This window comes from Leucoraja erinacea, chromosome 8 (genome assembly GCF_028641065.1).
Source record: "Leucoraja erinacea ecotype New England chromosome 8, Leri_hhj_1, whole genome shotgun sequence".
Lineage (NCBI taxonomy): Eukaryota > Metazoa > Chordata > Chondrichthyes > Rajiformes > Rajidae > Leucoraja > Leucoraja erinaceus.
Window position 1 is genome coordinate 56,682,820 of NC_073384.1, and position 14,975 is coordinate 56,697,794.

At 40.6% G+C, this 14,975-nt stretch overlaps 1 protein-coding gene across 2 annotated transcripts in view; it reads right to left on the reverse strand.

Annotated features, from left to right (window-relative positions):
• The window catches only part of LOC129699728 (N-lysine methyltransferase SMYD2-like), a 42,657-nt gene that overhangs the window by 13,753 nt on the left and 13,929 nt on the right, over nucleotides 1-14,975 (reverse strand). For both annotated transcript variants that reach the window (XM_055639753.1, XM_055639752.1), the window contains exons 2-6: nucleotides 9,283-9,346; nucleotides 8,509-8,619; nucleotides 6,592-6,652; nucleotides 3,775-3,899; nucleotides 2,792-2,859 (exon numbers count right to left, since the gene is read on the reverse strand). In XM_055639753.1, coding sequence (XP_055495728.1) covers nucleotides 2,792-2,859; nucleotides 3,775-3,899; nucleotides 6,592-6,652; nucleotides 8,509-8,619; nucleotides 9,283-9,346 — 429 coding nt within the window. The remainder of the gene's footprint in view (nucleotides 1-2,791; nucleotides 2,860-3,774; nucleotides 3,900-6,591; nucleotides 6,653-8,508; nucleotides 8,620-9,282; nucleotides 9,347-14,975) is intronic.

Genomic DNA, 14,975 nt, shown 5'->3' on the forward strand with positions numbered 1-14,975 from the left:
TGTGGCGACCGCATAGTCTCCTGTAGTCACCTAAAAAGTCGCCTAAGTGGGAGAGGCATCATAATATTTCCATCAACTATTGAAATTTCAAACAGTCATGGAGTGAAACAGTGTGGAAATAGGCCCTTCGCCCAACTTGCCCACACCGGCAAACATGTCCCAGCTACACAAGTACCACCTGCCTGCACTTGGTCCATATCCCTCCAAAATTGTCCTATCCATGTACCTGTCTTAACTGTTTATTAAACGTTGGGATAGTCCCAGCCTCAACTACCTCGTCTGGCAACTTGTTCCATACACCTACCGCCCTTTGTGTGGAAAAAGTTGCCCGTTCCTATTAAATCTTTTCACCTTCACCTTGAACCTGTCCTCTGCTCCTAGATTCCCCTACTCTGTGCATCTACCTGATCTATTCCTCATGATTTTGTACACCTCTTATAAGATCTCCCCTCATCCTCCTGCACTACAAAGAGTCCCAGCCTACTCAACCTCTCCCTGTAGCTCACACCCTCTAGTCCTGGCAACATCTTCGTAAATCTTCTCTGAACTCTTTCAAGCTTGATAATATCTTTCTTATATCTGGTGCCCAGGACTGAACACAATATTCTAAATGCATCTCACCAACATCTTATACAACTGCAACATTGACCTCCCAACTTCGATACTCAATGTTAAAACACTGAAAATCATCAATATTTATATGACAGTACGGCTCCCATAAACTACTATTTAGCATGATTTATGGAATCCAAGTTTAATACATCAGTTTAGTTTAGCATGGTCATAAAATTAAAGGTTTGATAGGTCATCTACCCAAAGCATTCTGCTCTTTTCTCCAGAGATCCAGCATAAGGTGCTGAGCAGTTTCAACATTGCTTTCATTTCATTCAATGAAATGTTTTTTTAACACTAATTATAGATAAGCATAACCTGCCAACAGCACCAATATCCAAAAATCAAAGAACTAGCAGAGAACATCAGGAAGATGTTTCACCTCCAGCAATTCAGCACAATGCAAGAAGAAACATACACAAGTGCTGTTGATTGTTTCAGTAAATACCCCATGCAATCAACATCAATGCACAAGCATCTTGGGAGGGGTTTCTACACCAGACAGGATAATGGAGCTAAATGAATACTCATCAGACAACAAAGTGAGCTTCAGCATTTAGGTCACTCCTACTGTGAATGTAATTATAGTCCCTTCACTGTCAGACTCACTAACCCACAAGACAGGTATGGAGAGAGACATAAAAATAAGCCAAAAATCGGAACAAGCAAAAAACAATCTTAAACTTCCTCCACATTTTGTTGCCTTTGGTAACAGCACCGGTCATCTTTATTCAGCACAGATCAGAGCAACATAAATTGTTTTGATTTTTAAGTGGCTATTGAATGTTTATTAAACATTGTATTCCGATATGGCAGAGCAACTTTGCACTCATGTCAAATAGAGTTGAGGATTTTGAGCATGATTACAAATGATGCTATTTTTATGGTTTTTGGCTGGGGGAAGGGTGGATTATCTGGGCCATGCTAATCAGTCGTTTATTCCTCAACCTACAGATTAGAGGCATTATCTTGTCTCTCTGAATGGGTAAACAACATATCACTATTAATGAAGCTGAAAATAGAAAATTAGAGAGATATTCATGAGGTCAGGCAGCATCTTTGAAACAAGATGGGTGGTGTTTTCAGTTGATGTCCTTTCATCAGAACAGTTTATTTCTACAGAGGCTCCCCAACCTGCTGGCTGTCGCTAGCGAGGTTTTTTTTTTTCAAATCTCAAAATTTTCATGATCTGCTTGCTTTTTAATTAACTTTGCTGACTGATTAAAGCTTTTAAATGTTTTAAATGTTTGAATGTGTTGGTTAAAAGAATTGTTCTGGTTTTTAAATGATTATTGAATATTTCCAAATATTGTGAGTAATGGGAAGCATTGAACGTCCTTGACAGCTGGCACCACATGGAGAGGTCAGTGCTGCTGCGAGGGCCTGTTCTGGTCAACCACATGATGGCTGTGCACCATTGCACTTGGTCCAGCCATTTTGGAATGAGATGGTTTAAGGCAGCAAATCAAGAACAGACCAATTGATAATTGTTAAGAATGTCTGTGGAAGGTGCAGGCAATTCATTGTTGTCAGCAATACTTTGAATAGAAAATTCCCAACTAATAGTTGTACTATAGAGTTACAAAAATAAATCACACCAAGCTCACAGGGTTTGAGCATTCCCCACAAATGTCACCATCCACTCCTCTTGAGCGACCCATGGTTAGACTATATCTCCAATAATCCACTATCTAACTATTCAGCATCTGGCTCTGGTGAAAGAGGCCAAAACTGTCATAGAGCAGAGGGATCTAGGAGTGCAGGTACATTATTCATTGGAGGTAGCGCCAAAAATGGTCAAAAATGCTTTTGGCACATTGGCCTTCATCAGTCAGAGTATTGAGTATAGATGTTAAGAGGTCATGTTGTAGTTGGTGAGGCTGCATTTAGAGTATTGTGTTCAGCTCTGGGTACCATGTTACAGGAGAGACGTTGTCAAGTTGAAAAGGGTACAGAGAAGATTTACGAGGGTGTTTCCATGAATAGAGGGTCTGATCTACAGGGAGATTTGAGCTTAGAGGGACTCTATTCCTTGGTGTGCAGAAGGATGAGGGATGATCTTATAGAAGTGTATAAAATCACGACTGCTAACAAACATTCTGAAAATATCAGTTTACTTGATGAAAAGAAATAACTGTTTGGACAACAACACATCTGTACATTACATTGCAATCCTAACCTTGGAAAAATGGCAGAACCCAAATGAGAAAGTTCTTCATCTTCAATTGTGAATCCATTGCAATTAACCTTAAGACGAAAAAAAAATTAATAAATACTTCACATGAATACTTGCTTCCTATACTATTCCCTACAATGAGTTTTTGATGGGTATTCTTCTCAGCTTCACAGAAAAGTAAAGATCTTTGTTTCCCACCAGTGGCATGGTTACAAGTGTTACTAATATCACCCACCTCCTGCAAGGACTCCATTCCATTCTCCCAGTTCCTCCATCGTCATTGTATATGCTCCCATGACATGACTTTCCACACATTTAGTTCTAAGGCATCTTCATTATTTGTGAATATCAGCTTCAATCGTACCACTGTTGACTGAGCCCTTGATGCTCCTCACTCATCTCGGTTCCAACTGCTCCTCCTCTTGGATAGAACAAGTATAAAGTTCTGCTACTCCACGCATTGCTGCATTCAATCGATCATCCTACTCAACTTCTACCATCTACAATGAGATTAGATGACCAGACCCATCTTCATTCCCCTTTCAGCATTTCAGAGACCACTCCTGTTACTGATTCACTCTTGTGTGCCCACTTATTTTCCCTACTTACCATAAATTCCCCGCCTTGAAAATGTAACTGTTTCTCCTTGCACAGATATTGGCTGACCTTCCTTGTGCTTCTAGCATTTTCTGTTTTTGTTACAGGGTGCAAAAGGAATTTCCACCCTCCCCAACCTCCCTTGGCATTCCAGAAGTCCATATGGAGGTTAGACAGATTTAAAATGCCCCTTCTGTCTCTCACATTAGTTCTCAGTTTATTTTTTAAACGCCCATGATTAAATCTTCAAGTATGGCTACAAAACCCTCCTGATGTCTAGATAAAAATTCATGCATTTGATCCACCTAATATTCACCCAGTTGCACCCACAGAATAAGTGAACTAACATTTCCCCCCCAAACATACCAGTTTTTAAATCCACTACAAACCTTAGCAAACAGCTCAATCAAGGTAGCCTGGTCAGGGAAGTCTAAGTGTTTAGAATAAAAATGATGAAGAGCCGCAATGTCACTCTCAATCAGTTCTCTCTTTTCATTATCCAATTTATCAAGATCTGAAATAAAACAGAAATAAAATCAAATGAAACAGGACCTAAATAATGGTTATGAAGAAATCATAATATTGGTTGCAGTCTTATGTAGAAGCCCTCTAATGCCATTAGTCATGAGGTCAAAAGGCAGGAACATCTTGTGGCCTCTAATATTGATTTAATCCAAGTGGCTAGCTTTATCTTGTTAAATCCCTCAAATAGGTGTTCTTTCCGTGAGGTTACAAAGGGCACACAACTCATGCAGCAGAAAGGGCATTCCCAAAGCCAAGCCCCAGGATTTCACAATACCTCTGACCTGCATAAAATAATCCAGCCCTCAATCCACCGATGGCCATTATTTGAAAGAAAAGACAGCACCATTCCACAGATTAGACACCTGATTAAAGTGGCCAATCAAACGTTCACTTTGCAATCAGGTCCATTGTTCTTTTATTCAGGAGAGCCGATTCATTGACATTGTTCAAAGCAGACAAAGAGGAAGCTTTCCACTCCAATGGTCAGTCAATATCTCAACTAATGTGACTAGTGGCTACTAGTGGCAACAGGCTACCAGTTGCTGCCTGAAATAATCTAGTCCCCAAAAAAAGTGCTGGCCTTGACAGCATACACCACCGGTTGTCCTAGTGGTGCGTTGTGTGCAGTGATTGATGGATTTCCCCAACGGCTTTCCAGTGAAAGAAAGCCCAGCACAATAACAGTCAATAAAGTTCATGCAAGATCTCCAGGGCCTATGTACACATGTGGCTCAGGAAGTGCTCAAATGAGGCATGTCTATACCCATATGGAGGTTCAATGCAAACTGTTTCAATATCTTCTCAAGGAGAATTTGACAAACTCACATTAACAATGCAATAGAGTATTTAGAGCAGAGTGGAGTAAAAAACAAACACATTTAGATTTGTTTAGAGATTAGACCCTTCAGCCAACCCGTGATCCTTGTACACTAACACTATCCTACACACGAGGGACAATTTAATTTTTTTTGGCCAAAGTCAATTAAACTACAAACCTGTACATCTTTGGAATGTGGGGGGAAACCAGAGCACTCCGAGAAAACCCACAAAGTCATGGGGAGAATGTACAAACTGCACAGACAGCACCAGTAGTCAGGATCGAACTCGGGCCTCTGGTCTCTGGTGCTGTAAGCCAGCAACTCTACCGCTGTGCCACTGCACCACCCCATAAATCACCTCTAACAGAAATCACTATTGCATCGAATTGAGAGGGAGCTGTAAACAAAGTAACACTAATGTTACATCTTCAGGGAACGGGTGTTCCCCATCTCTACCATAGATGAGGCTATCACCAGGGTCCCTTCTATACCCTGTGACTCTATTCTCACTCCCCATCCTCCCACTCATAACAAGGGCAGAGTCCCCCTAGCCCTCACCTTCCACGCTACTAGCCATCACGTACAACAAATAACCCTCCATCATTTTCGCCACCTCCAACGCGACTCGCCACATCTTCCCATCTCCCCCCCCCGACTGCTTTCTGCAGAGACCGCTCCCTCCGTAACTCCCTGGTCAATTCTTCCCTTCCAACCCATACTACCCCCTCTCCTGGCATTTTCCCTTGCAACCGCAAGACATGCTACACTTGTTGCTTTACCTCCCCTCTTCACTCCATCCAAGGACCCAAGCAGTCTTTCCAGGTGCGGCAGAGGTTCAACTGCACCTCCTCCAACCTCATCTATTGTATCCGCTGCTCTAGGTGTCAGCTGCTCTGCATCGGTGAGACCAGGCGTAGCCTTGGCGATCGCTTCGCCGAATACCTCCGCTCAGTTTGCAATAACCAACCTGATCTCCCGGTGGCTCAGCACTTCAACTCCCCCTCCCATTCTGAATCCGACCTTTCTGTCCTCGGCCTCCTCCATGGCCAGAGTGAGGCCCACCGTAAATTGGAGGAGCAGCACCTCATATTTCGCTTGGGCAGTTTATACCCCAGTGGTATGAACATTGACTTCACTAATTGCAGGTAGTCCTTACTTTCTCCTCCTCTTCTCAGCTCTCCCTCAGCCCACTAGCTCCACCTCTTCTTCTCCCCCCCCCCCCCCCTCCCCCCACATCAGTCTGAAGAAGGCTTTCAGCCCGAAACGTTGCCTATTTCCTTCGCTCCGTAGATGCTGCCTCACCCGCTGAGTTTCCCCAGCATTTTTGTCTACCTTCGATTTTTCAGCATCTGCAGTTCCTTCTTAAACTCTTTTAACAATTATGTTCAGTGGGTCGCAAAGTGCCCTCTTCAATACCCCCCTGGAGCCACCAATTGTTGGAACTGAAGGTGGGGAAAACATTACAGTCCAGTGGAGCCATTTGGCGTCCCAGCAGGCATAAAAGGAGCAGTAATTTTAGAAAAGATTTATTGGAACAGATTTAATTTAACAGACTCCATAAACCAACTCAAATGGTCTAGTGATGCAGAGAAAAATCATAGCTGAAGTTAAGATTCTACAACTGCAAATGTTTATCTCATCATTAAGACCAGATTCAGGTTTCAGACAAGATGTGCACAGGAAACAATTAATTACTTTGACATATGCAGAGTCTAAGTGCTAGTAGTAATTAATTAATTAATCAATTAATTAATTACATCACAATGAATGGAATATCATTTAAACTAAAATGCTGCAGAATATAGATGTTGCAGAATATAGTACATCAACTGACTTAGACCCAACAGATGCATAAATACTTACGTGATTCAAACTCATCAACAGATAATAATTCTTCCGAAGGAGTTTTCTCTGGGTGCATTTTCTATAATTACAAGGAAATGCAAAATAAATTAGAACTTTGGCTGTTACTAACATGAATTCAATACAGCGACAAGAGCAAAGCAACAAAATATCAAGTTGCTATCATGAATAACTTCCAAATTGAATTGAGTCAAGAATGTTTAATTGTCATGTGTACCGAAAATGGAACAATGGAGTTCTTATTTGCAACAGTGTAACAGATCTATAAACACAGTACACACATAGAAAACAAGCAATAAAAAAATTATTAGTGCAAAGCAAAAGTTCGCAGCCTCTCTTCAACCAAGACAGTTCGTAGCTTAGTATTTGTTGTGCCCAAGTTCCTGCTAGATGTTGGGAAAAAGCTGTTCTTGACCAGTTTTCAGATTCCTATACCTTCTTCCGAATGGCAAGAGAGAGACGAGAACATGACCAGGCAGCTGTGGGTCTTTGATGATGTTGGCTGTATTTTTGAGGCTGTGCCTCCCATAAATCCCTTCGATGGTGGGGAGATCAGTGACCATAATGGACCAAGCAGTGTCTACCATTTATTGTAATCTCCTTTGTCCCTGGGCATTACAAGTTGTCAAACCAACCCAATATGCTCTCTACCATACACCTGTGAACGTTGAAAGGGCATTGATCAACATACGGAAATCTTCAAACTAAAGAGTTTAGAGATAAGCCCAATAACTATAGAACTTTCTGTGTCACCTCAAAATAGTTTGAGAAACTCGTTCAGGGACATAATTAGCAGTCAATAGGACAGGTACAGATTAATTAGAGGAAAAGATCATGAATTTGGTAAAGGCAAAAGTTTTTTATGAAGCAACTGAGATATAATGAAGATAATGCAGCTGATGTGAAATGTATGGATTTGGAAAAGACATTTGATAAATTCCTTCATGATTCTCATGAAGGTGGAAGGACACCGAAAACAGCAGAGATGGGAAGTTTATTTTGTAACAAGAAACAACAGAATTTTTAACAACAGGGTTGGGATTTTTTAGATTCAAGGAGAGTTCAATGACGTTCCCAAGAGTAATAGCCAGGATCACTACTTTTCTTACTATTTTAAAGATCTGGACATGACTGTTCAAAAGACAACTTGTTAAAACACACAATGAACAACTTCCATGCAGGTAGTCAATTGTTATGAAATTCATCACAAAGGAAGGCTGGGATTTATCTAAAATGCAACACATTTTAGTTTCAACACAGCTCATTCACCATCTACAGCACAACCAAACAATTGGAATCATTCACAGCTACGAAAAACAAATGTGTGCCTCCAAATATATATATATATGTGGGAGATCACATGGATAAATAATTACCAAACACACAGTTAACCAAAATCTCACCATGGTCGTTTAGAATGTATGCATCAATAAAGATCACTGGATCCATTGATATATTTCTTATACATTATTTGTGTGCGTGTGCGTGTGTGTGTGTGTGTGTATATATATGAGAGAGAGAGAGAGAGAGATAAATATAAAATAAAAATAATCACACCGAAAGCACAGCTTCTAATTTCATTTGTAAAGTATCATGGACCCTCACCGCACAAGGAAAACAAAAGTCCATTCACTCCAGCTTGTCCATTGAACCCTTTGTAAGAGTCAGCTTATGAGTAACCATACCACAAGTGCAGCATTTAGCATGGTTCTGAACATCAAATGCTTCTCTCTGCCCATGCTGCCTGATCCCGCTGGCAATATCCAGCATTTGGTTTTCATTACACTTTCTAACTCTTGTACTTTCCTCCTTATCTTCCCGTGAGCTGATTTTAAAATATTACTATTAGTATCCCACTGCAGCACCTGCCCAACTATAATCAATAACACATTTTGTTGGTTCATCAATTCACCTCACCTGTTTAACCAAGATTCTTGCCACCAGCCTGACCGTCTCAGAGGGGTTCCAGTTCTGTCCAAATTTACTCAATGAAGAGCATTCTAGTTTGTGCATTGGCCAGTCAGCTTTCTACAAGACAACAAGATGCAAAACCTCATTAATTATACACTCACCACATTAGTACAATTAAAATTATTACTACAGTGTGTTCAGAATTAACACAAAATGTTGGAGTAACTCAGCAGTACAGGCAGCATCTTTGGAGAGAAGGAATGGGTGACGTTTCGAGTCAAAACCCTTCTTCAGACCCTTCTCCAATTCACCAATTCCTTTTCTCCAGAGATGCTGCCTATCCCGCTTAGCATCTATCTTGTGTCTATCTTCGGTTTAAACCAGCATCTGTAGTTCTTTCCTACACAGTGTTCAGGATTAAGTTGAATACTAACCTTGCAATTTGACAAAATTCAACAGAACCATCGAAATCTAACAAAACCATCTGCAAATGCTGACTCCTCTCAAACATTCCTTTAAAACAAATCTGTTGTAAGTATTTATAGAGCACAAAGTGCTGGAGTAACTCAGCAAGTCAGGCAGCATCTCAAGAGAACATAGTTAGGTGATGTTTCATGCCATGACGAAGAAGGGTCTTGATCCAAAAAGTCACTTATCTATGTTCTCCAGAAATGCTGATAGACCGACTTCTGTTGGTGGATCACAAGCATACTTCCCACAACTGCAAAAAGTGACATTTATCTTTTTGCCAACATTCCAGATCCCAGGCTTGGACCTTACCTGACAGGTTGCATTGCAGTAAAATGCTAATTTACATCGTCCACACTTTGCCAAAGCCTCTTTCCTGCAAAAACAAAAAGGGAAAATATTAATGGGTAACAAAGTCATCCGCTAGGCACAATCACCAAGAGCAGCTTAATAATCAATTTCACAGCTCAGTGCACCCATTTCCTGGTTCACCAGGCATGATTTACCAGGTGCGGTACGATTTGGACAAATAATTCAATTGCACTACCTTCGGAAAAAAATTGCCAAAAGAATTAGCTACAGACATCTGACCAATTTAGGCAGAGCCGCCCCACCTTCGTCAAGTATGTTTAGAAACGACATCAGTCCAAAATTAAATGAAAAGGCTTATGCCTCAAGTCCTACACATAGCGACATGTAAAGGTTCAACTGCCAAAGTCATCGTTTTTTTCCCTTTCTTCCCCCCCAAAAAAACTAGAATCATGATTCAGTGGAATCACCAATGAGGTCAGAAGTGTTGCTCTCCAGAGACTAGATCACAATCTACTAATGCTTCCATCCAGTTAAAAAGGGACATTCAACAGATATTCTCTCAAGTGGACTTTAAATATTTCATGGTACAATTTGAAAGAAAGTAGGAGGGCATATGATGTAGGAGGCTATTCAGCTCCTTAAGCTTGTTCCACCACTCCATATTCCCACCTACACCAGTAATCTTTCTCACTCTGTTATCAAAAACAGTAACAATATTTAAAAACGTTGTATTTGCCGAAGAGTTGCACCCTCAACCACTGTTACGTGAACAAAGATGCTTGGCGATCCATCCCCAACTGCTCTTTGGAAAATCTGACAACCAGGCTCTACTACTACTCTACTTCTACTTCCAGCTTAAAAAGAAACTGAATTGTGAGTATCCGGTATGGAAAGTCCTAATGTTTTGCTTGCCTCCTTTTTTCCCAGAGAAATTACCCTGTTTTAAGCAAAATTGCTAAATTCCTTATAACATTTCAATAATATTTTTTTAAATGTAGATTGACTTTGTTTAATGTGAACCTAGTAAATCATTCCATGCCAGCTCCAACTCAATGTAGATATAACCATGAAATGGTCACACCAAATCAAGTTGACTTCAACAGGTGTTCAAACCAACCATTTTTTGGAATTAAAGCCGTGGGACATTGACTAGGGCAAGACAAATGTCTTGAATGGGAGCACAGGCATTACAGTTATTGTCAATCCTCACTTCTCATCTGACACTTCAGAAATGTTATGATGAACAACTAATTGTCCATGAATCAGATAGACGGAAATTTGCAATTTCCCTGATAAAGGATTTGTTGAAGCTTCTGTTTGGAGATGTACTCATAAGAGTGTAGAGGTAGAACTTGGATGGAGAGAAATGGAGAATGGCGATCACAATCAGTGATCTTCCCTTTGGCAATTGTTACAAACGTGGTGGAAATGTCATTTGAAACAGTAAATTTGAAGCACTAACCATGACTGTGGGTAGGAGGATTTATATAGGTATGTTACAAAACCTACCTGAATCGTGGCTGAGCATCTGCCCCACCCCTTGTGTGTGATTTTGGCGCTGTGTAGAGGGGGCGGGTTTAAAACACGATTTTTACAAGGCTGTTGCAATCGAAAATGTTCAGCCTAGTAAATCATTAACGGAAAATCGCTACCGAAAGACCCCGTCGCAAAAGCCGTATTATCGTCAGTTTTTTATGGCCTTGTAAAATGAGTTTACAAATCAAAGGCTAAACTCGCAACCTCTCGCAACCCAGGGTTTCATAAAGCAAACAATTCAAGGTATGTACCTTATTTTTACATTAAAACTGGGGCATGATTCATAATCCCAATGTTATTAAAGTTTGCTCTATAGCGAGTAGCTCATTTTGGGCTCTTTATATCCCGCAGTATTTTTCTGGGCATTTGAGGGCACAAATCTAGCGCAATGTGAATGTTCTAAACCAGCGCATTCCACATGAACCCACTAGAAAGCCGATTTAAATTGACTTTAATTTACAGCAATTGAACACTAAATTCCTTCCATTTGGCCTATAAATTGATGTAAATGAGATTTAAAAATCATGTTTTATTGTGAATTATTTGTGAATATTGTTTGGACACTTGGGCTATTTAAAAATGTTAATCATTTATTAAGAAATGGATAGATGTTTAGATCTAGTAAATTGAAGTTTGAAATTAGCTACAATTGGGTAACTAACTAATTATATGCTTTAATTTCAGGTCATCCAAGTTAGATTATTTTATATTTGTTTCAGAATGGTTCAATCTATGATAACTGAAAATTTCACTCAGTTCTCTTAATTTTTAAGAAGGTTATGTGCTTTTGACTGTCCACGATCACAGCTTTTTTGTTATGTCCATAGAAAATCAATAGGGAACAAGATGCTAATTTCCGAGTATGAAAATGGCCATAACTTTTTTATTACTTGAGATATGAAAGTGAATTAGGTGTCAAATTAAACTCCTTGTTATGCTTTATCTGACGGGATAAATTGCAGACTTGATTTTTTAAATCTCAAAATTTTGTAACATTGCTAACTTATATGCACATCTTCAAATGAAGGAGGGCAATTAATTGAACGAAGAAAGCAAGAGATACAATAATGATGAACACGTTGTGGACTAGGGTTGAAAGCATCAAATGATAGCCATTTAGAAATATAATACTTGACTGGATTATTTCAAAACAATAAAGAGGTGCAAGATGGAGTCCACCTCCATGTTCTTTCCAGACACAAGATGAAATGTAAACAGTTGAACAACCCGAAAATCCGAGAAACTCAGATAAGACTCGGAAATTTGCAAAATCCCAAGACAGATGCCAAGTTGATGCTTCTCTCTCTCTCTGTACTCATAAGAGTGTAAATCTCACAACTCAGTTTAAGAGAATGGCCTGGCTTTTAGAATCATTTACTTTGGAAGGAAAAAAAACGTTCACTTTATCGATGTTGTCAGTAATTTTGAAGCACTTCAGCAAGGTACTTTGGGTAGTTAGATTTATATATACTTCAGCAAAGGAGAATTTAGGGAGTTAGGAGGAGAAGGACCACAAAGGTAACAATCTCGGGATTACTGCCTGTGCCACGCGACAGTGAGAGTAGGAATGGAGCGAGGTGGAGGATAAATGCATGGCTGAAGGACTGGTGCAGAGGGCAGGGATTCAAGTTTCTGGATCATTGGGACCTCTTTTGTGGAAGGTGTGACCTGTACAAAATGGATGGGTTGCACTTGAACCCGAGGGGGACCAATATCCTGGCGGGGAGATTTGCAAAGGCTACTGCGGAGACTTTAAACTAGAATGGTTGGGGGGAGGGACTCAAATAGAGAAAGCTAGTAGACAGTGTGTGAGACTGGAGGCAGAGAAGGGAAGCACTCAGACCCAACATGTAGGGGGAAAGAAGAAAAAAATAATAATAAACAGAGAATAAGAAGTGGTGGGGTTCTTAAATGTGTGAGCAGAGAGACAGAGGGGTGTAAAATGAGGGTAGAAGCAATAGGTAGCAAGATGAAAAGTAAAAGCGCCAGGCAGCCAAATCCAGGGCAAAAATCAAAAAGGGCCGCTGTGGGACAGTGCTCTCAGCATGGACATGTTGGGCTGAAGGGCATGTTTCTGCCATTAATATCCCGTTAAATTTCACAAATAAAATTCCACTTGTGAATGGTCCAAAAATCACGACACCCCAAAACACTCAACAGCCAATAGGGAACTTTTAAATATGATAAATAACCAGAACAGTTATAGCTGATAACAAATGATCAAAGAGCTAGAGTAACTCAGTGGTTCAGGCAGAATCTTGGGACAACATAGATAGTTGATGTTTCAGATTGGGAGCCTTCTTCAGGGTCTGAAGAAGGGTCCCACCTCGAAATGTCACCTATCTATGTACACCAGGGATGCTGCCCAACCCACTGAATTACTCCAGCGCTGTCCTTTTTTGTAACCCAGTATCCGCAGTTCCCTGTTTACAAATAATATTTGTTTCTGGATACCCATTAGCCACGTCAATGGGAGAACTCCGATGATTTCCAAATCAGCAAAATGAGATCTGCTAGGGAAAGGGTCTCTATTTGAAAAATAAATCTCCAGCACTGACCTACACTCAGATATATCAGCCTGGATCTCCAGCATCAGTCTGGATTTCTTCTCAAATCCCTAGAGAAACACCCAAAGGTACAACTTTCATGAGGCAAGAATATTGCAATTTCAGCCATTTGATGGTTCATGTTTTAGGACAAAAGTAAGAAACATCATATTGGAAAAATACATGGAAACAAAGGCATTAAGTATAATCTGTAAAACCAGTATTATTTAAAATAGGCTATCCAGAAAGCAAAATATCAAAAGGATGCTTTAAAAAAAGCCATATGTCAAGCAATCCTGTGTAGAAAGAAACTGTAAATGGTGGTATATGCTGAAGATAGGCACAAAGTGCTGGAGCAACTCAGCGGGTTGGGGAATCTTTGGAGAAATAGGACGGGTGACGTCGGGATCAGGCTTTTTCAGACTGAAAGTAGAGGGGAAGGAACTGGAGGTAAGAAAAGGCCAGAACTTTCCCGATAACACTACAGACTTGAGCGAAGAGATGTCACTGTGCTTCCTCTTACATCTCAACTCTCAGCAGAGCCAGCACCAGGTGACAGAAACATAGAAAATAAGTGCAGGAATAGGCCATTCGGCCCTTCGAGCCTGCACTGCCATTCAATATGATCATGGCTGATCATCCAACTCAGTATCCTGTACCTGCCTTCTCTCCATACCTCCTGATCCCTCGAGCCACAAGGGCCACATCTAACTCCCTCTTAAATATAGCCAATGAACTGTCCTCAACTACCTTCTGTGGCAGAGAATTCCACAGATTCACCACTCTCTGTGTGAAAAATGTTTTTCTCATCTTGGTCCTAAAAGACTTCCCCCTTATCCTTAAACTGTGATCCCTTGATCAAGGAAGGGTGGAACCCATAATGGCTCGTTGTTGGCTGGGGAAGAAGTGATAACAAAGGGATTCAAGGATGTGAACAGTGGAACTATGAGGACAATCAGAGACCCGCTGAGTTACTCCAGCACTGAGTCTATCACGCAATCATGCTTGCTTTACTTCAATGCTGCTGGTCAAAAATCATAGACTATATTAAAACAAGAGCAAAAAAGTTTACGGGTTACACCTGCAAGCTTCTACTACAATTGATTTGCCCTATTCTACAACATGAACATCATACGAGTCTAGATTGATCATATTTTGCAACTGGACAACTCACAGCTTTTGCCAATTATTTCTGGGCATCTGTGACAGTTGAAATATAAACATTCTTAAATGGCGATGGACGATCAAACTCCACAAAGTGTATAATTGGTAACTCATTAAGGGGCTGTCCCACTTGGGCAACCTAATCTGCGAGTTTAGACGAGTTTGCCCTGGACTCAAACTCGCAGCATGGTCGACACGAGGTCCTAGGAGGTCCTATGAGGCCGCTGGAACTCTCCTGCATGTTCGAGGGAAGTTCTCGCCTACTCGCGGCCTCAGGTAGGTCGCGGAAATGTTTTCAGTATATTGAAAATTTTTCCACGAGTAAAATTTGGTCGTCATGGGTCATTTTCACTCGCAGTGCAGTGCACTGGGATCGCCTAGGAAGACCGACTGGTAGTAAAATGCCCGCTAAACTTTATTATACGTATTAAAAGTGTCTCCACTACT